The sequence below is a fragment of the Ursus arctos genome, unplaced genomic scaffold (assembly GCF_023065955.2).
Source record: "Ursus arctos isolate Adak ecotype North America unplaced genomic scaffold, UrsArc2.0 scaffold_23, whole genome shotgun sequence".
Lineage (NCBI taxonomy): Eukaryota > Metazoa > Chordata > Mammalia > Carnivora > Ursidae > Ursus > Ursus arctos.
The window spans coordinates 48,344,526-48,362,801 of record NW_026622908.1 but is presented as its reverse complement, the minus strand read 5'-3'; the positions used below and the strand labels follow the sequence as shown (position 1 = coordinate 48,362,801).

The 18,276-nt window shown below is 61.4% G+C and overlaps 2 protein-coding genes and 1 long non-coding RNA gene across 10 annotated transcripts in view; 1 reads left to right on the top strand and 2 right to left on the bottom strand.

Annotated features, from left to right (window-relative positions):
• Positions 1-1,603, bottom strand: part of SIGIRR (single Ig and TIR domain containing) — an 8,766-nt gene extending 7,163 nt beyond the window's left edge. For 2 of the 3 annotated variants that reach the window (XM_057317418.1, XM_057317421.1), the window contains exon 1: positions 1,425-1,601. The gene's annotated coding sequence lies outside the window, so the exon portion shown is untranslated. Of the gene's footprint in view, positions 1-1,424 lie in introns of all 3 variants that reach the window. The other variant, XM_048217601.2, reaches the window with a different exon arrangement.
• LOC130544660 (uncharacterized) lies at positions 584-7,460 on the top strand. Its single transcript, XR_008961104.1, has 2 exons — positions 584-753; positions 5,948-7,460. It is a non-coding gene; the product is annotated as an uncharacterized LOC130544660 (long non-coding RNA).
• On the bottom strand, positions 1,948-18,276 carry ANO9 (anoctamin 9). Of its 6 annotated transcripts, XM_057317416.1 has the most exons (24): positions 18,188-18,276; positions 12,082-12,156; positions 11,862-12,008; positions 11,513-11,658; positions 10,302-10,348; positions 10,119-10,177; positions 9,965-10,038; positions 9,632-9,766; positions 9,335-9,431; positions 9,126-9,186; positions 8,913-8,995; positions 8,693-8,797; positions 8,443-8,604; positions 8,326-8,362; positions 7,995-8,106; positions 5,378-5,435; positions 5,155-5,252; positions 4,840-4,979; positions 4,554-4,706; positions 3,659-3,806; positions 2,933-3,034; positions 2,765-2,858; positions 2,516-2,628; positions 1,948-2,439 (listed from the first exon to the last, which is right to left on the bottom strand). In XM_057317416.1, the coding sequence occupies exons 1-24, from the start codon at positions 18,191-18,193 to the stop codon at positions 2,412-2,414; spliced, it is 2,280 nt and encodes a 759-aa protein (XP_057173399.1). In that variant the 5' UTR covers positions 18,194-18,276; the 3' UTR covers positions 1,948-2,411. The 6 variants fall into 6 exon arrangements, with proteins under 6 accessions (XP_057173399.1, XP_057173395.1, XP_057173396.1 ...); XM_057317412.1 differs by having other exon boundaries at positions 2,516-2,858; XM_057317413.1 differs by having other exon boundaries at positions 2,516-2,858; positions 11,862-11,987.

Below are 18,276 nucleotides of genomic sequence, written 5' to 3'. Positions count from 1 at the left end.
TCTTCACCCCCTCCTTTCCCCCCTGAGCCTCAGCTTCCTGGAAGCACATTAGCACTGGTCCCAGGCCCTCCTCGAAGGCGCGTCAGTGGGCCTGATGCCCAAATTACCTCCGACAGTAGTCAGTGACCTGCACAGGAGCACGCGGGCAGGAAGCAAAGAGCCCCAACCAGCCTTGCTGCCCCTCAAAGCTCCGGCCACACTGCCTTTGCTCGGTGTGCCCCCCTGCGTCACCCTCTCACAGCCGCCACGACAGGACACTTCCCTTCTGCTGCTAAAGTACAGCCTCGCCCCCAGGCCCAGTCTCCAAGGTTAGCTCAAAGAAGCCCACACGCCCCTTGGAACCCAAGCTCACCTGCCCCCCCCCCCCCCCCCCCCGCCCCACACCCTGCGGTTCCTAGAAAGCTGCAGCTCCTGAGCTTCTGCTCCGGCTTGAGCTCTGGCTCCCTCGGCTCACGCGGCGGGAGGCGACCCCCGTTCCCCACCCCTCCGCCGTCTGGTTTGCTGCCCAGCACCCATAGTCTCTAGCGTCTCCTGCTCATCGCGGACGCGCTGCCCCCTCCGCGCCGCACGCTTGCTGCGCCCTGACGTGTCTCCAGAAGGAAGCACGAAAGGCTGTGGCCCCGCAGGCGACGGGTCCGTCCTGCTCCCCCGGGTCCGCAACGCCCGGTTCTCCGCCACTCCCCATCCCACTGCCGGCGGTCTGTCTTTCCGCGGGGAGGACCAGACCCAGTAGTCCCCCACCCTCCAGGCGCGGTGAGCGGGCTGGTCGGGGGCGGCCGCAGAGGGTGGGGACTCGGGTGTCGCGCACGGAGGCTGAGGCGCTCACAGAGAGCGGAGGGCCGATTGGGGCGCGCACGAGGGGGACGTGGATGACAGGTCGGGGTGCGCATGGGGGCGGCGCGGGGGGCCGGCAGGCCTAGCGCAGCAGGTCGGGGACGCAGACGGAGAGCGGGAGCGCGCACGGAGGGCAGGGGCGCGCGCATGACGGTAGCTCCGCCCGGCGCCCAGCGCCGTGCCGGGCCCTCGGTACACCCCCGGAGCTCTGCGAGGCCTCAGGCCTGGGATCCGAGCTCCCCGCAGAGGCGAGGGTCCCCGCGCGCCTCGGCGCTCCTCCTCCCTCTCCTGGGCAAAGGTCACGAGGAAGCCACTGCCCACGTCGGGAGGAGCGGATAAAGGGGCCCTTGCCGGCCCCCCCAACCCCCGCCCCGCCGCCAGGCCCAAGGGGCAGGGACGCGGACAAACTCAGGCTTCCGGGCGACGGGGGCAGCCGGCCCGACTCCGAGCCACTTCCTGCGGGACCGCACCCGCCGCCGCCCAGAGGCTCTTCTGGGTAAGGGGGCCCCCCGGCCGCCAAGCTCCAAGCCTAGTCCCGGCTCCAGGCAGCCAGCGACCTCCACTCACTCCCGTGGGTCCGAGCCACTCACCTGCTGCGGAGACCTGGAGCTCGCGCGGCCGCGGGGGCGGAACGTCTCACCTGGGCCAGGTGCGCAGCGGCGAAGAGCCCGGCGGCGGCGGCAGGTGCAGCCCCGCCCAGCAGCCAGGGCCGGAGGGCGGACCCAAGAGTCCCGCTTTGCGCTCAAGTCTGGCGCTTACGACTGTCCTGCTCTCAGACGCCATGAAACCTCGGAGCTGCAACCACCCACCCTGGGGGCAGAGGGCAAACCGGCCCAACCAGCCCAGAGAGTTTTGGACCTGGGGGACTTGTCAGAGTTTCCACTGTCCCCAGGGGCACCTTTGTTGGTTCCTCCCCTCCTCCCCAGCTCTTCCTCCAGGAAGCCTGCCTTGACTCCTGCCTAAACGCCAAGTGCGGGGAGCGCCCGTCACTTGGAAGCCCAGGGAATGTGAGAGGGGGGACCAGGAGGTTACCACATTCCAGACCTTTCCCCATCTGCGCTTCAGTTTCCCGTCTAGCCCTAAAGACAGACACAATCCACCAGAGGCCCAGAATCGACACAAAAAGGTTTCATTTTATTATAGAAAGCTCTGCAGGCTGAGAGGAGCCAGAGGGGTGGAGGAGTCAGGGCCCCCTGACCAGCCAGGACGGCGGTGGGGCAGGATCTGGGTCCCACCAGTCGGAGGGAGGCTCAGGAAACGGGGCTGGTTTTCCTGTGCTGTGACTGCTGAGAGGCATCCCCACCCCGGTTCTGTGGGTGGCAGAGGTCAGTCAGAGTTCAAGTCAGGGCTGTACCAAGTCTGAGCCCTGAGACGGAACAGGCCTCGGACCACAGTGTGCTGCTCACGGACACCTCACACACATGGGCCCTCCAAAACCCCATATATACTGAGACTTCCTGACATGCACACCGGCCTCCTGGGACCCGACAGGCGCCGTGGGAGGGAGGGGAGGTGGTGGGAGTGCTTCTGAGTCTCGGCTTCTGGGCACCGGTGCCTCTGGACTGGCTCTGGGTCTCCTACACCTCTGTGCTCTTGGGGCTGGAGCTAGAGGCAGGAATGGCATTGTTGGGGATCGGGCCTGGGCCTGGCCCCACCCCAGCCCGGCCTCAGCCTCCCGTACCGCATCTTCTCCCGGAGTGCCTGGTACTTCTCCTCCAGAACCTTGTTCTTCACCGACTGAGGAACGTCCGGCACGAACCAGGCAGCGATAAGCTTGATGCACAAAGCCACGTGCTGGGGGGCAGGGCGCGAGGGGGCTGGTCGGAGAGGTCAAGACAGACCCAGCAGGGACCAGAGGGGTTGGGGGCCAGGGAGGAGGGCCAGCGAGAGCTGCCCCCGCCTTGGGGCCCATCCCCCAGTTCCGGCCCACCTCGAAGAGTATCAGGAAGACCAGGCGGATGGCCAGGAGGACCCAGAACTGCTCGGATAAGCTGTAGTCCTGAGCACTGCGGTAGTCCCGGTACCTGGGGTGGGGAAGTGCCTGAGGTCAGGGGTCAGGAGGTCAGAGGGTGCTCATGGGGCATCAGGGGATCCAAACCTGCACTCGGTCACATTCTCTGAGCCTTCTATCTGGACGGGGTCCTGGAAGTCCTTGGTGTAGAACACAGACAGACTGTGGTTGATGTAGCCTGTGAGGCAGCTGGGGGAAGGGAGAGAAGGCCCCGGGCAGGTGAGGGCTGCAGGGTGTGGCCCCTTCAGGCTCCCGGGTACTTTCCTGGAGCTAATCCCTGCGTGCTGGGGGCTATTAGGGTGGGGCATACCACAAAAACGCCTCCTTCATTTCTCTGCATGGGAGAGGGGCCACGGGGTGGGGAGGGCGGCAGTGACTGAAGAGACTCGGGGTGCCACCGTCTGCCTTCCCTCCAGGAATTTGGGGGAGCCATCCAGGGGGAGACCCCTGGACACCCAGTCCGTAGGTACAGTGGTGCCTTGGAGGGCTGGAGGCGCTGGGTAAGGGAACTGTTCTGCCCTCTCCTGTGGAGCAGCCCCAAGGGTCTGACTTTGGGAGGGAGTGTTCTGGTGGTGGCTGCTCAGAGAACAGCCGGCTCTGGGGCCTTAATCCCCCGCTGGGTTCCCAGCACGCCTGTGGTCTGCAAGTTGGTATGGGGGGGCATGGCCACTCCCACGCCCAAACTCATGACAACCACAGACAGTACTGGCAGCATCAAGCCCTTTCCCTGGGCTCCCCTAGCGCTGGGCTGTGGTTGGGCTAGTTTTCCCAGGGGTCTCTGGACAGTTTGAGGCTCCCCCAGTGCCCGCTTACTCAACTGCAGGCCGGGCCCCCTGTCGGCACGGGCCATAGTGGTACTTGTACACCACGCGGGGGATGAACTCCGACGTGAAGGCGATGACCATTCCATTGGCAATGACGGCCAGCACGCCAATGGTCTCCAGCACCTGCAGCCAGGTTCCTGGGCCACAACAGTGGGATGAGGCACCTGGTTCGTCAAGCCTCGATCCACTGGCACTGCCTACCCCACCTCCAGCCACCTCCCCAAGGCTGGGAGCTTGGTCATGGGTCTGGTCACCTCTGCCCATGCCACTGCTCATAGCAGCCGTCGGCAGGCTTCACTGATGACGAGGAGGGGCTCAGGTCTCCCCTGACCCCCACCTTCTGCCTGAACCCCTCAGCTGCCCCCAACCTGCTCCACTCTGGGGTCAGAACCCCTTAACCTGGCCCAAGACTGGGGCCTCCCTCCTACTCATACTTACCTCTCCCTCTGCCCACATCCAGCACCCCATCCCCTGTTCTTCCCTGACCCCTGGCCATCTCAGCGAGGAGAGTCTGGGTGACAGAGGCCATGTCATAGTCCTGTTCTTAGTCCCTGCCCCCAGCTGCCGGACCCCTCCCTCCTTCAGCCCCCTGCTCTCAGAGCCCAGCTCTTCTGCCTGGGCCCCCCAAGGGGGCCACAGTTCCTTCAGCTGGATCCTGCAAGATGCGCACCAGCCCTGCCTCTTCCTGCCCGAGCACCACCCCCGAAGGCCAGCTCCCGTCCTAGGCAGAGCCTGAGGAAGGGCTGGGGCTGTCTGTGGAGTGAGGGGGCTTGTCTTGGAGTGATTATTTCAAGGCAACTGTCATGATCTGGTCCCAGCACCCCTCACCGCCCCACCCCTGGCTGGAGTGCCTGTGCGCCTCGCCACCCAGTCGGGGCCCTGACCGATGTCCTTGGCCTTGCGGGGCACCAGGCGCCGCTGCAGCCTGACCATCTTGATGGCGTCCAGGCGGATCTCCACAAGGTTGCTGAAGAGCGCGAGCAGCGGGGCGAGCGGGAAGGCGGCCACAAAGATGGTGGTGAAGCCGTACTGGATCACTGGGAGAAGGTGTGCGGTTGACTGTGGGGGTTGCCACACGCCAGCGTCCCCGCCCCCTCCCCCCACCAGCCCCCCAGGGCCTGCCCACAAACTGGCTGCCGTCAGGCCTGTGCCCCTAACCGCCCCACGTACTCATCTCCATGAACTCATCAAAGAGGCTGAAGGTGTTGACTGGGTTCAGCAGGTAGTTGCGCTGCAGGTCCCGGAGCTCGGGGTCCCTGGACGCAGGGCTCAGCTTGGACCGCATCAGGCGACATTTGTGAGAAAGCCACCTGAGGGGTGACGAGGGCTAGTGTGGAACAGGGAGGGGTGCTGGGGGCGGAGGGGCCCTTCAGAACCGGGTCTGGGAGATGTGGAGACGCGGCGGGAGGGGGGTCCTGTGGGTTCGAGGGCTCCCTGGGGTGAGGGGGCACCAGGAAGGCCCTGGGGAAGGAGGACGGTCCTCACGGGCCCAGGTACTCCGCGCAGTTGCTCAGCGTCTGTTTCAGACCCATGATGATGGCCATCTGCAGGAACAGGTCCATCATGCAGCCGCTGAGATGGCACTGCAGGGGCCAAGGGGGGGAGGTCAGGCGCAGGAGGCAGGGCTGTGGGATGGGGAGGCCTGGGAGGGAGGGAGGGAGGGAGGGAGTTGAGGGGCGGAACGACAATGTGTCCAGGACGGACTGACCTCCTCCAGTTTCCACAGCCCCGCCAGGCGCACAGAGTTCCCGGGGTGACCGTTGATCCTAGGAAGGACAGTTAGGCTGGAGGAGGGGGGTGGGACCTTGCTTCTGACTGGGCGGGGGTGGAGCAGAAGGACAGAAGTGGGAGTGGGGGAGTAGAAGGATGAGAAAAGGGAAGAAGAGAAAGCCTCACTGCGCTGTGGGGGCACAGAGCCCGGGCACTGAATGCTCGGCCTACAACCAGACACACCTCTGCACAGATGAGAGCCCAGCCATCCAGAGGCTCAGACAGGTTCTAGACAAGGCCCATTAGGAGTGGTCTCAGTTCCCCCCATTGAAACTATGCACATAGTTTAAAATTACCTGCTTGTCATTACATGATAAAAAAATACAAACGACATGAACCCAAAAGTCAGGCTTGTGGTCAATGGTCAGGAAGACAGAGGCTCACTTCTAGGGGGTTGGACCGTCAAAGAGTCGGATTGCAGGGTTGGGCCAGTGGATCCTGAGACCCCGCACTGTCCCTTCCCCAGCTGAGCTCCGACCAACAGCGACAAGTGTCCTTCTGCCTCCAGGTGGAAGTCCTCACGGGAGAGATGTGACCCAGAGCAAAAGCACTGGCACACGCCTTTCTCGATTATGAACAGGTGACGTCGAGGGAAAGCCTCTAACACAAAGTCAGAGACCAATTAAAGAAGGAGCATAAAAGGGACCCTGCGGGAATGTATGCAATACCGGAAGAGAAGAAGAAAAGGAGGCAAGATCCTCAGACTCCTGGCAGCATGAGAAAGAGGCTGTGAAGGAACCGTGCAAAGGCGTGAACTGAAATGAAGAGCAAGACCAGAAGTAAAACATTCAATCAAAGGGTGCAAAACAGAGTTGAGAAAAACACCAGAATCTGGAACAAAAATGGGAGGGGAAAAGCAGAGAAAGCTAGATGGTTAATTCAGAAAGTCCAGTTTCCAAACAAAAAGAATTCCAGAGAGGGGGGCAGAGGGAGCTGAAGACACGGGATGTGACAATCACTCAGAACTGCAGGACCCAAGGCTCCCGGCCCAGCGAGCACCTGGGAATTTCTTTCCACGTGGCTGATAGGATTCCACGCACCAGGCCTGCTGCAGGCGCTAACTCAGCAACGTTGAGCACCCACGCTCCCGCCGTGGAGACAGGGAGCAAACAAGCGCATTGTGCCAGAGGGGAAGCGGGGGGTCTGGGGACCCAGGTTCTGGGCTGAACGACGGGAAGCTGGAGCTGCCATGTGGGGGAGGGAGACCATGGACGAGCTTGTGGGCATGGTAGGGTTGGGGTGCCCATAGGGCATCTGAGGGGAAATGAGAGACAGCTGGACCTGGGAGTCTGGACTCCCGGGAGAGGTCTGGGGCTGGAGACAGGAGTGTGGGCCTGACTGGTGTGTCTCGATGGTGTTTGAGATGGCACCTGAAGTCATGGGAACAGACAGAAGGGTGTTGTGACATTTAGAGCTCGGGAGGAGAGGAGAAGCCAGCATCCAGGAAGGGGCAAGCAGGACCAGGGAGGGGAGACGCAGGAGCAGGGAGGACCAGCCATTGGGCGTGGTGGGGAGAACATGCCTTGAAAGGAATGGGACAGGATACTTGTGTGGGGGTGGAGATAATTGGGGACCAAGATAAGGTTGATGACACAGAGGAGTGAGAGGTGAATTGCTCAAGCAATTCCAATGAAAAGGACCCAGACACCCCGCGGAGAGATTTCAGAGGACGAGCTTGGTGAGATTAGAGTCGGAAGAAGGCTACCTCCAGCAAGCACTACATCAGGCCTTCGGTGAGGGCATCTGATTTCCTCTGGACCCTTTCTCAGGAAGCCCCTGAAGAACCTGGGGTCTCCTACACAGCAGAGAGCGAAGGGCTCCCAGAATGAGCAGGTGCGCACAGCCCCGAGGGGAGGGGTGGACACGGGGAGGGCATCTCCAAGGACGGCCGGGGTCTAGGGACTGCTTCATGTCTTTGAACATACTTGGAGGACTTGGGTTTTTTTTAATTCCGCTGGAGTTTGGGATAAATTGGCAATATGTATGTGTCTTATGCAATTTAAACAAATACACAGAACAAATGGAGCAATTATTTTCTTCAGAACAAAATTCAGTACATTGCTTGAACCAAAAAAAAAATGTTAATTTCACTAATAAAGAAGAGGGGAAGTCCATGCGTGTTCTACGAAACACTCACTGAAGCTTTATAAAGCTCAACCCTGGAAATTACCCAAACGTCAGCACAAACTAAGGCTCCTGGTGTGGTTCTGTAAATGAGGCCTCACCATCCGTCATATATGGGAGATGCCCGCAGTACATTTCAGCACAAGGAGAAGATAAAATGATTTACAGGACGAAACCACGTAGAGGGGTATATGCATGTGTACTTGACTGTGTGAAAAACTCTGGGAAGACCCGCGCGATGGTCATGGGTCACCTCTGGGGATGGGGAGTAGAGAGCTGGGGGTTCACCGTGGGCTTCCGCCACCCATTTTTATATTGGGTATCCAATTGTTCTGGGCATGAATTATTTTAAAAATGAAGGCAAGCAGGTACCTCCACTTCAGAGGGGGGCCTAGATGGTGGACAAAGCAGTGGGAGCGGGCCGCCCTCACCTGCCCAGGATGAAGGCAATGTAGACCAGGGACGAGAAGTGAGCAAAGAACTGCAGAGTGAAGAACTTGACGGTGAACTTGCTCTCGCGCTCTGAGAAGGTCCTGGGTTTCTCTAGAATGAGACGTGGGGCCGTGGCCGTCCCTCACCCACCCCTGACCTGTCCCTATCCTGACAACTCAGGGACACCTGCGACCCTCACCTGTCTGCCAGGTGGGAGAGGCAGTAGAGCCAGCAGGAAGGGCTCCCTTCCGTGTCTGGGATCCAAGACCCCAGCCCTGAACCCTCCTGTCCCTTTTCCACGCCCCCCCCCCCCGAGGTCCCTCCTCTCACCAAAGTCACAAAGCTTCAGGGCCACAAACTTGTTGATCTGCAGGAGGGGAGACCAGAGAGCTTACTTTGGGCCTCAGTGGAGACCCTCCCCCTGCCCCCCCATCCCCACCCACCCACCTTGGTCATGATGAGGATGGCCACATAGTGGACCAGGGCCCCGGTCACCACCACGGCTGTGGTCACCTGCTCTTCTCGGAAGAGCAAGGCGGAGTTGAAGTAGGCTGCGGCCAGGACACGGTAGACCACCAGGAGGTGGGCGATGCCGATCATAAGGCAGATCTGTGGAGGCGCGGCCAGGACAGGGCTCCTCGGTACGGCGGTCCCCAGCCCGCGGCTCCGGCCCCAACTACAGGTGCCCCAGGAGTACCATGAGCAGAGACAGGATGAGGATGACGGTGCTTCTCAGGTAGGAGTGCTGGTATGGCCGGAGCTCGTACTCAGGGCAGTTAATGAGCTCAAGCGCCATTTCCTCCTGTGGAGGGCACCGGACGCAGCTCAGACGCCGGGACACCGCCGGGGACGCGCAGACGCAGGTGTGGAGCCGCGCAAGGTGCAGCAGACAGCCCCTGGATCGCCAGCCACCTCACCTGGTCCTCGTCCCACCCGTACAGGTCCCAGTGCAGGACCACGCGGGCCCGCTGCCGCTTCCAGATCTCCAGGAACACCGTGGCTGCAGACCAGAGCGAAGAAGCGACACCATGTGTTCCTGGGGGAGCGGGGGCTGGGCCTGGAGCCACGGGTGCAGGGGGCAGGAGTGGCCCCGGAGCTCAGGCTCCCCCCAAGTGCCCACGGCGACTCACCCCACAGAGCCATGAAGATAGCAAAGAGCACGGTGCCCTCGTTGTCGAAGAGGTGCGTGAGCTGGGGAGAGGGGTGCACGGGGCTGGGGGCGGCCTTTCGCTGCCCGCCATGCCCCCAGCGGGGAAGGGTGAGCCCAGCTCTGCAGGGCAGACCCTCAGCTTCCCCTCCTCCAGGAAGACAGGCTGCAGGGAGCAAAGGTGCGGCAAACCTTGGCAAAGGTGCAGGTGTCCGAGAGCTGCTGGTACCTACGGCTATGGTCGCCGCGCGGGCACAGAAGGATGTCGTGGGCCTCACAGATCTCCTTGCTGAGTGAGGGGCAACGACCGGGCTGGGGGCGGCTCTCCCCGGACCGCCGCATCGGGCCCGGCCCCCCTTCCCCCACCCGACCTGATCTGGCTGGCATTGAACAGCGAGAAGCGCGCAGGAAGACGATGAGGCCCGCCCCCGGCACACCCCCCCCCCCCCGGGCCCGCCCCGCTCGCCCCGGCCGCGCCCCCATCCCGACCTGATCTGGCTGGCGTTGAACAGGGAGAAGCCGCTCAGGAAGATGATGAGACCCGCCACCGCGGCGGGTACCAGCATGTAGGTGTACCAGCCGAGCCAGGCGAAGTACAGGGCCACCTTCTCGCCAAAGTAGTCCCTGCGGGCACAGTTGCCCCATCAGGGCCACCCCCACCCAGGTGCCCAGCCGGCCAGCGCGTGGGGCGTGGGGCGTGCGGCACGCGGGGGCAAGGAGTGTCCAGCACCGGTGTGTCCAGCCCAGGAGCAGACACCGCTGTTTGCTGGGGGCACGGGTGTGTCTGCGGGGGCACCGGTGATTTGTTTGGGGCAGTTTCACCTGATATCATCAATCGGCTGGGTGTGGACCATGTTTCTCCACTGGGCCCATTTCTTCTTCAGGTCTTCCTCCCCCTGAGCACAAGGGACAGACAGTGAGAGGTTCCTGCCTCTGGTCCCGCCCTAGGGCCTCTCCCAGCTGGCCCACCCCTCACCTTGTGCAGGGCGAATCTGGTCTCAAAGATCCCCCTCTTCACCAAATCCTCTAATGTGTCTGGTGGTCACAGGGAGTCGGGTCAGAGGGGAGTTGGGGTGAGGGGAGCCCTGCCCTGCTCTCCCCATGTCAACACCCCTTCTGGTGGGCCGCTGCATGGGCCACCTGCCCATCCTGTCCTTACCACCAGCTGCCGTCTTGCTGTTTAGGACAAAGTTGACAATTCGGATTCTGGAACACAAGAGCTGGTTCAGGATGACTCCGCCTGACCTGGGTGGCCCCACCCTCTGTCTGGCCAGGTCCCAGGCTCCTCTGTGTCCTGGTGGAGCCCCCAGCCTGCCTGCCTTGACCGCCTGACCAGAGCCCAGAATCTAGGACTCATCTGGGAGCCCATCCCCCACCCCTTTAAGTCCTCCTGTGACCTAGCTGCCCATGGCTCCAGGATGGGGCTCCCCTGGGGGTAGGCCCCCCCAGTGCTCAGTCCCGCACCATCCCCTCCCAGATACTGGGCCTAGACCCCCCACCTATCACACCTCCCACTTGGAGCCCCCACACATCCAGAGCACACCCTATGCTTTTTTGTGCACAAATCCTTATACCCTGTGAGCTATTTTGCCTATGGGGAGATGGAGGCTCAGAGAGGTTGAGTAACCTGCCCAAGGCCACAGAGCTGGGAAGTGGCACAGCCAGACATCTGACTGTAGAGCCATGCTCCTCCAGAATATCTTCCTGTAAGGCATGGCCCCTCTGAGGTCCCAGGGCACTCCCCCAGCATGCTCCTCCCAGGCCCCGTCAAGGTGTCTCTACTCAACTACCATCCCCTTGCACCTCCTGGAGACCAGCCAGTTCTCCTGCATTCACAAGAGACCCCCTCTGTTGCTCACATCCATATTCCAGGAGCACCTTCTGGCTGAGCTCAGAGGGGCCTGGGCCAAGGAGAGGCAGGTGATAGAGGAGGGATGTGGGGGGGTGTGGAGCAGCGTGGAACGCTGGAGGATCAACGGGGAGAAGGACGTGCTTGGAGAGAAGAGGCTTGCGTGCCTGGGAGGCTGGAGACAGATGTCCGCGGAGGGGCATTTGGTCTAGAGAAGGGAGGTCGGGACCTACATCCCAGGTCTTGGGGAGATGACCCCAAAGCTAGGAGGGATGGCTGGGAGGTCCTCCTGGCCTGTCCCAAATCCTGCCCACCCTTTAGGGAACATAGTCACATGTAACCTTCAGAACACTCCAAGAAGCGAGAACTGTCTTTGTCCCGTACCACAGACAGACAGGGGCACTGAGGCACAAAGCTCTGCCCCGGGACCTCTGACCTAACAACATGCCTGCAAGCCTGACTGGACCAGAAACATGCTGGGCAGTGGTCCTCCTGGCCCCAGTTCTTGGCCAGCCTCTCACCTGGTGGTGGCTGGGACGGGGGTTGGCCTGGTAGGCTGCACTCTGGCGGCAGGACCCTCAGGCTCCATGAGGAGTGTGCGGTACAGGTCAAACACCCTGCTGTCCGCCCGGATCCCAAAGAACACCTTCTCGTGGTCCTCTATCATCTGGGGGGGGGAGGGCGCTTGGGGACCTCCACTCCACTGTGGAAGCTCCTCCTTTGTCCACAGCCACTGGCCTGTCCCTTCTGCTTCAGGCACAAGGCCACTGCCATGCCTCCAGACCCCTCCCCAGGACACACTTGTCCCCCATGACCCAAGCAGCCCTGGCCCCCGTGCTCCACACCAAGCCAGGCCCTCAGCCAGCCCACCTTGTAATGGAAGCCTTTTCTCTTGAGCTCCTCCAGGAACTGCTGCTGCTGCTGGGCCTGCCTGGTGTTTCTCTGGGTGCGGTGGTCAGCCACAAGGACATAGTCCCACTGCTCCGAGGCCTCGGTCTGGAGGAAGGAGGTGTGGGGCTGGGCTGGGGCTGGCACAGGGCACAGGCCAAGGGTGGGACCTAGTCTGGCAGGGGCCCGGGTGGGGACTCACCTCACCAGTGTTGATCTCCATCAGAGGGAAGCTGTCCCCCTCAGTCCCTGCCGGGATCTGGAAGCTATCCTCACCCTGGGGGTTAGAGGGTAAACGGAAGGATAGAGCTCATTCCTGCACAACGTCTCCTGGGCCAGGTGCTCCGGCACCGAGGGGGCAGTTCCAGGTGGGGCTCAGTGCTAGGACCACAATGAGCAGGGCGATGGGTGGGGAGGCACTGGGTGACTCCAGCAAAGGTCTGCTTAGAAATATAAGCAAAGAGCTTCTGAAATCCTTCAGAAAAGACAAGCAGCAAATAGGGGTTTCACAGAAGAGGAGCACGGAAGAGCAGGAACTGCGGTCAGGCGGCCAGAGGCATCACCTTCTGCGCTTTGGTCACAGGCATTTAATGGCCTGACAGCATCGAAGGCGGCAGATCCCCTGTCACGCACAAACTTGGGAAACAAAATTAAACACCCTAGACCACCCAGCCCGGCCCATCCAGCCCTGAGCACAAGTAAGAGGGTGCTCTCAGCAGCTTATTTCATAGAAAAATCGTGCAAACCCTCCAAGTTCCCAGCAGCACCTGGATGGATGGAGACCCCAGCCACCCACACGGTGGACGACCACGCGGCGGGAAGGGGGATGGGCTGCTGCCACACATGGGCCCCTGGGGACCAACGTGACATGGTAAGTCCAGTGAGAGTCCTGCAGGAGTAAGCGCTGCAGGCACGTCTGGGACAGACGGACGGACGGACGCTGAAATAGGGGCAGAGCCGTAAGAGGAGCGAGCTGTGTACACAGCCCTCAAGCCTCTGCCGACCATCTGTCGGCATCAGGATCGTAGCAGCATTAATGGCTATTACGCGTTCTCTCTTCCTCCCTCCAGACCCTCCCTTCCGGACTTCATGACTAATGAAGAACGTGTGGGAAGGGGAAAGAGAACCCAGCAGATGGCCCCCACGCCAGGTGATGAAGGCCGAGGTCCCAGTGATAGCATTTAGCTGTTAGGGTCCCCCCCAACCCCGCTGATAGGGTGTGATGGGGTAGTATGTGGCCCCTTCCCTAAAACATATAGTCCTGTCTCAGCCTGAGAAAACATCAGACTCAGGAGTCAGACGGCCAAGTACAAGGAGGAACAGAGGGACCGTCACAGACGGGAAGGGGCCAAGGAGACGTGCCATTAAATGCCATGCGGGACCCTGCACAGACCTGGGCGCAGGAAAAGGACACAAGTCCAGGCAGCTGTGTGGGCTCTTTGTTTGGACCTGAGCCCCAGGGGATGGGCAAGCGGGGCAGAGGGTGTAGGGACGCCTCCCACCACCTTCTTTCTCTTCAAGCATCTTTACAGATGTGCTGAAACTGCACATGTGGGGAAAGGGTGCTCAGGCTTCACCCACTCTTGACGGGTAGATAGACAGCAGGCTGCGAGGCTGACCCAGGGTGCCCCGGGCTCTGTCACGGGGCAGCTGGGCAGCTGAGGGGGTGGGGGTGCAGGAGGTGGGGGACAAGGGCAGACAGTCAGAGCAGGTCACAGCAGGGAGCTCCAGGCTGAAGTGGATCCCCTAGCCTAGAGACCGGGTTGCCAACACTGTGTGCTCTCAGGCAAGACTGCCCACCTCTTTCTGCCTGGCTGCAAGAAGCATCCTGAAGCTGGGCATGCTGTGGGCACCAGGGAGAGGGTCCCCAGCGTGCTCTCCGGCTGGCAGCTCTCCTGGGAGGCACAGGGATCCTGCAATGTCCTAGGGATAAGGGTGCGGGTGACACCCTGGGGGGCGGGTCAGTCAGAGGAACCCACCTCATGCCTACTGGGCTGGCAATTTCGGGCACTGACCACCCCCCGGCCCTGGGCTCTTGCCATGGCCTTCTGCCAGCCCACCACCCCCTACCGCCCCAGGGTGACCCCAGCCCTTCTCCAGGCTTAGGAGCTCAGGGCAGCCCATGGCTGTGTCTCCAGACAACCTGCCTACCGCCAGGCCTTCACCTCTGTTGCCCCCCCCCCCCCCGCCGCTACCCCACATTCCGCCAAGCTCAAGACCTGCCCCCTTCAGAAAGCCTCACTGGACCGCTCCAGCCAGTCTGCCCTGGAGGGCTGCCAGGTGAAATGCAGGCTGCCCTGTCACATTTGAATTTGAGATAAACAGCAGATACTTTTCAGTATAAGTATGTCCCAATTATTGCGTGGGACACACTCATACTAAAAAGGAAATTTTTAATGTAAAATTCAATCTAACTGGGTATGTTTTTTATTTGCTTCAAACCTGCAACCCTGGTCCAACTCCCCCGTCGCACCCACGGACACCAGGAGCTCCTGCCCCAGGACGGGACCTGGGTCTGCCCCACTCTCCCTCTGTCCCAATCACAGAAGCCGGAGAAGGGCATCACATGCAACCACAGCACGTCAGGGTCTGAGGCAGGGGGTGCAGGGTCTCACGAAGGCTGGGCTACTGCAGACAGCAGCTCTGTGCCCCAAAGCCCCTGGCACTCAGGTGTGGCTTATCGTATCTAGAACTGCTGCCCCATCTTGGGCCAGAGGAGAACTCTGCTGTTGACAGGTTTGCGGCACAGGGAGAGCCCGAGGGTCCTCTGTCTCAACTGCATGGGAAGAGGGGCATTCGGGCCACCGGCATCTGGTTCTGTGACTGCCCACCACAGGGCTCAGTAAGTGTTGTGCTGGAGGAACTGGTGAGTGCGATTGATCCTGCGTCAGCAGGAAGGGCCTCACGTGTTCCTCTTTGGACCCTGGAGGAGGCTCTCCCTGTCTACCTGCCCCCGACCCGAACTGAGCTCCTCTGGCGGACACTGCAAGGAGAGATCCAACATTAGTGTGGGCCTGGCTGCAGAACAGGCAGGACAACCAGGAGTGAGAGAGGGGACCCCAGGGTGTGAAGGAATGGCACAGGGAAGCCAGACTGGGCAGAACACTGGGGTCCACGCAGGAGGGAGCCTGGGAAGAAGGGACTCTCCCAGAGGGACCCTCAAAGTTCTGGCAGTAAGGCGGAGACAGGCCCTTACTGGGTCACAGAAATGAGGTTGCTGGACCCGGTGAGCTCCTGATTCAGACAACCCCTTTCTCCACCAGAGACACTGCACAGCTTTGGGGCAGTTTCCCAGAGCCTCTTGGGAAGGGCTGACTGGACCTCCTCTAAGGGCTGGCACGTGATCCGGACAGCGGAGAGTGATGCCACCCAAGGTATCTGATGGGCACTGATCACAGATCCCAGCCACTGGACAGAGAGACCAGGGCCACGTTACATGTACACCTGGTCAATGCCAGGTCAGCCCTCGGCAATGGACAGGCAGCCACAGGAGCAGCCAGGTCAGAGTCCCCCCCGACCTAGCTCCAGTCCAGCCATCCCCCCCCCCCCACAGCCAGACTGGGCCCAGGTTCTGAGAATCTGCTTCCCATATACTCTGGGCTCACCCCTGAGATCACGTGCTGCACGCAAGTCCCCCTGTGGGCCATGGCCACAGCCACAGCCTCCAGGATCAGGCTGTCCATCAGTCCATCTGTCCTCCAGGGTGAGAGGCCTTCACAGATGGGGACTGGCTCATATGAAGTCATCCCCACTCCAGACAAGCAGACTGCTCCGTGTTCCCTGGAGCAAGGCTCTGGGGCCCCTGTGTCTCCATCCCTCAGGCCCCACCTCCAGGAAGCGGTGTGTCCCCATCAGGCTCCCAGGCCCCCAGGGCAGGGACAGGGGCTGTCCCGACATAGTTAGCCTTGGAGATCCCAGCCCTCCCTGCCCTGCGCAGACCCCAGGCAAGCTCCTGCACAGATGAGGGGTGCAGGCTGGGAGATCCCTGTTGTTCTCCCTTTAGTCCTTCCAGTGTCCACGCCCTGCAGGCCATTCACCTAGGGGGCCAAAGCCCAGGGCTTAACACAGGCCAGAGTCCCAGGGGGCTCACCCACTAGTTCCAAAGGAGGGGACTTATGGAGACACTGCAGGTCCCAGGAGATGCTCGCCCCCCTACAGCACAGAACACGGAAGGGTCAGAGCTGGGGGAGTCCTGCCCCTGTCCATCCCTTCCCAGTTTGGCCCCCAGGTCCCCAGTGGGGCTGAGGACACTGCTGGGCAGACGTGACTGTCACCCAGGTCCTGACCATGTGGGCTACATGGAACACACACGTGTGACATCACCCCAGCGGCAAAAGGAACACATTCAGACCTCCCCTCATTACCCGTGGCACATCTCACCTGAGGTCTCATCACACCCTCTGGCTGGGCCTCAAGAGCACCCTGCACTTTCATCATCCAAGGGGACCCCCCTGCCCCCACCAAAGTGTACAAACACAGAGAACCCACCCTTGCTCACTCAGCCCAGACGCCCTGAGCCAGTCTCCCCGCACCTGGTTCTGCCTCTTCAACTTCTGAAGCCAGCCATCTGCCCCTCCCTCCTGTCTGCCCCTCCTTGCCTCCATCCCCCCTCCATCCCTCCACCTCTTTAGCTGTCCGTCTGTCTTCTGTCAGTTCATGGTTTCATGTGTCCATCTGTTCATCCATCCCCAGACCCTCACTGATGATGCAGCCTGCTCTGTGTGCAGCCCTCATGGGCAGTGCGTGGTGTAAGGAGACACAGGGGCCTGGGGAGGCATGCGCCCACTCGACAGGGGAGGTAGCCTGCAGCCTGAGGTTGGCAGGAGGCCATAAAGTTGGGGCAGCATTCCTGGGAGAGGAAAATATGTATGGACAGGCCCAGAGGGGCAGCATGCAGTCAGTGTCCAGGGACTTGGTACTCAGGACCTCCCAGAGACTCAGGACTCAGCACCTCCAAGGACTTGGTAGTTAGTACACCCAGGGACTCAGGACTCAGAATTTGCACTTGGCAGAAGCATAAAGAGCTAGAAGGGAGCTGCCAGGAGATGAGGCTGGGGGTTGGCAGAAGCCGGATCGTGGAGGGTCCTCAGGCAGCTGGGGCACTTAGTCACCTGGGGGCCATGGGGAGCCATGGAAGGGCCTGGAGCAGGGAAGTGCACCCTCAGACCCAGCTGGGGGCTGGGGCCGCCAAGTCCTCCCTTCTGTCTGCACCTACATCTGCATACGTCCCTTTCTTTTCCTTCTTTTTTAAGATTTTATTTATTTATTTGAGAGAGAGAAGGAGAGAGCGAGCAAGAGACCACAAGCAGGGGGAGCGGCAGAGAGAGAGGGTGAAGCGGGCTCCCCGCCGAGCAGGGAGCCTGAGATCATGACCTGAGCCTAAGGCAGATGCCTAACCCCAGGCGCCCTTGCATATGTCCCTTTCAAAGCATTGATTTCCTTGCCTCAGCCAAACCAGGTGCTTCCCCTCCAGGCAGCCCTAAGTCTCTCCTTTGCCCCAGCTCAGGACTGGCATGGAAGGAAGGGGCTGACAGGGCTAAGGCTGAGGTGTGCCCATATGCTAGCCTGAGCAGCCAGGTACCAGAGCTGGCTCTGGAAGGGCTGAGGAGGCCCTGGGCAAAGGTGGAGCAAGAGGCCACCTGCTTGGCCCACACCTGGGAGGGCCCCAGGGAGGCTGAGTGGGAGGCTGGTTTCGCTCTCCACCTTGGCACGGGTCTCCTCCCTGGGCCACCCAGGCACTGGCCCCAGTCTGAATGACCTCTTCCCTGGCAGAGGGGAAAAAGGATGTCTTCCCAGGATATTTTCCTGCCCACCTCCCTGGGGCTCCATGGCCTCCTGGTCTGCCCCCCAGAATCAGAATCCATCCGCCCCCAGCCAGCCCCCAACTTGTGCCTAGGGTAGGACTTCCAGGGAGCAGAGGGCTCAGCTGGCTACCCTCGGCCTCCCCAACCCCAGGTCAGCCATCCTGGAGCCAGAGCCCCCTTTCCCTTTGCAGGGCAGAGCAGCAAGTTCTGGGGATGGACATGCTCTCCTCATCTAGGTCTCACACGGGCTCTAAGGACCTGGCCCCGGGGTCTGCAGTATCCCTGACTGGGCAGGAGGAAAGCTGCCGTCCGTCTTCCTCCACCCCCAGCCAGCCCAGGGGCTCTGTCTGGGCTCTGGCGACCCTCACCTCAGCCTGGAGGACTGCAGGGAACCCCCGCAGGTACTTTCCAAGTGAGCTGGCAGGGCTCCACAGGCACGGATCCTCCTCTGGAGGGGGGGCGTGTCCTGGCTACAGGTGTGGACCCCCGCACAGCTGGACTCACCTGCATCCTGGCCCCGGAGTCTGGCTAGGGGCTGGCATTCGTGGTGCTGGCAGGACCAGAGTACGGCAGCAAGGCCCACGGGCGAGTCC

What these genes read in the sequence shown, in the direction of transcription:
- ANO9 (XM_057317412.1), bottom strand. An exon ending in TATCTTCATGGCTCTGTGGG is followed by an intron (nt 8,996 to 9,125) that starts GTGAGTCGCCGT and finishes TCTGGTCTGCAG; the next exon opens with CCACGGTGTTCCTGGAGATC. An exon ending in GCACTCCGGGAGAAGATGCG is followed by an intron (nt 2,440 to 2,515) that starts GTACGGGAGGCT and finishes TCCTGCCTCTAG; the next exon opens with CTCCAGCCCCAAGAGCACAG.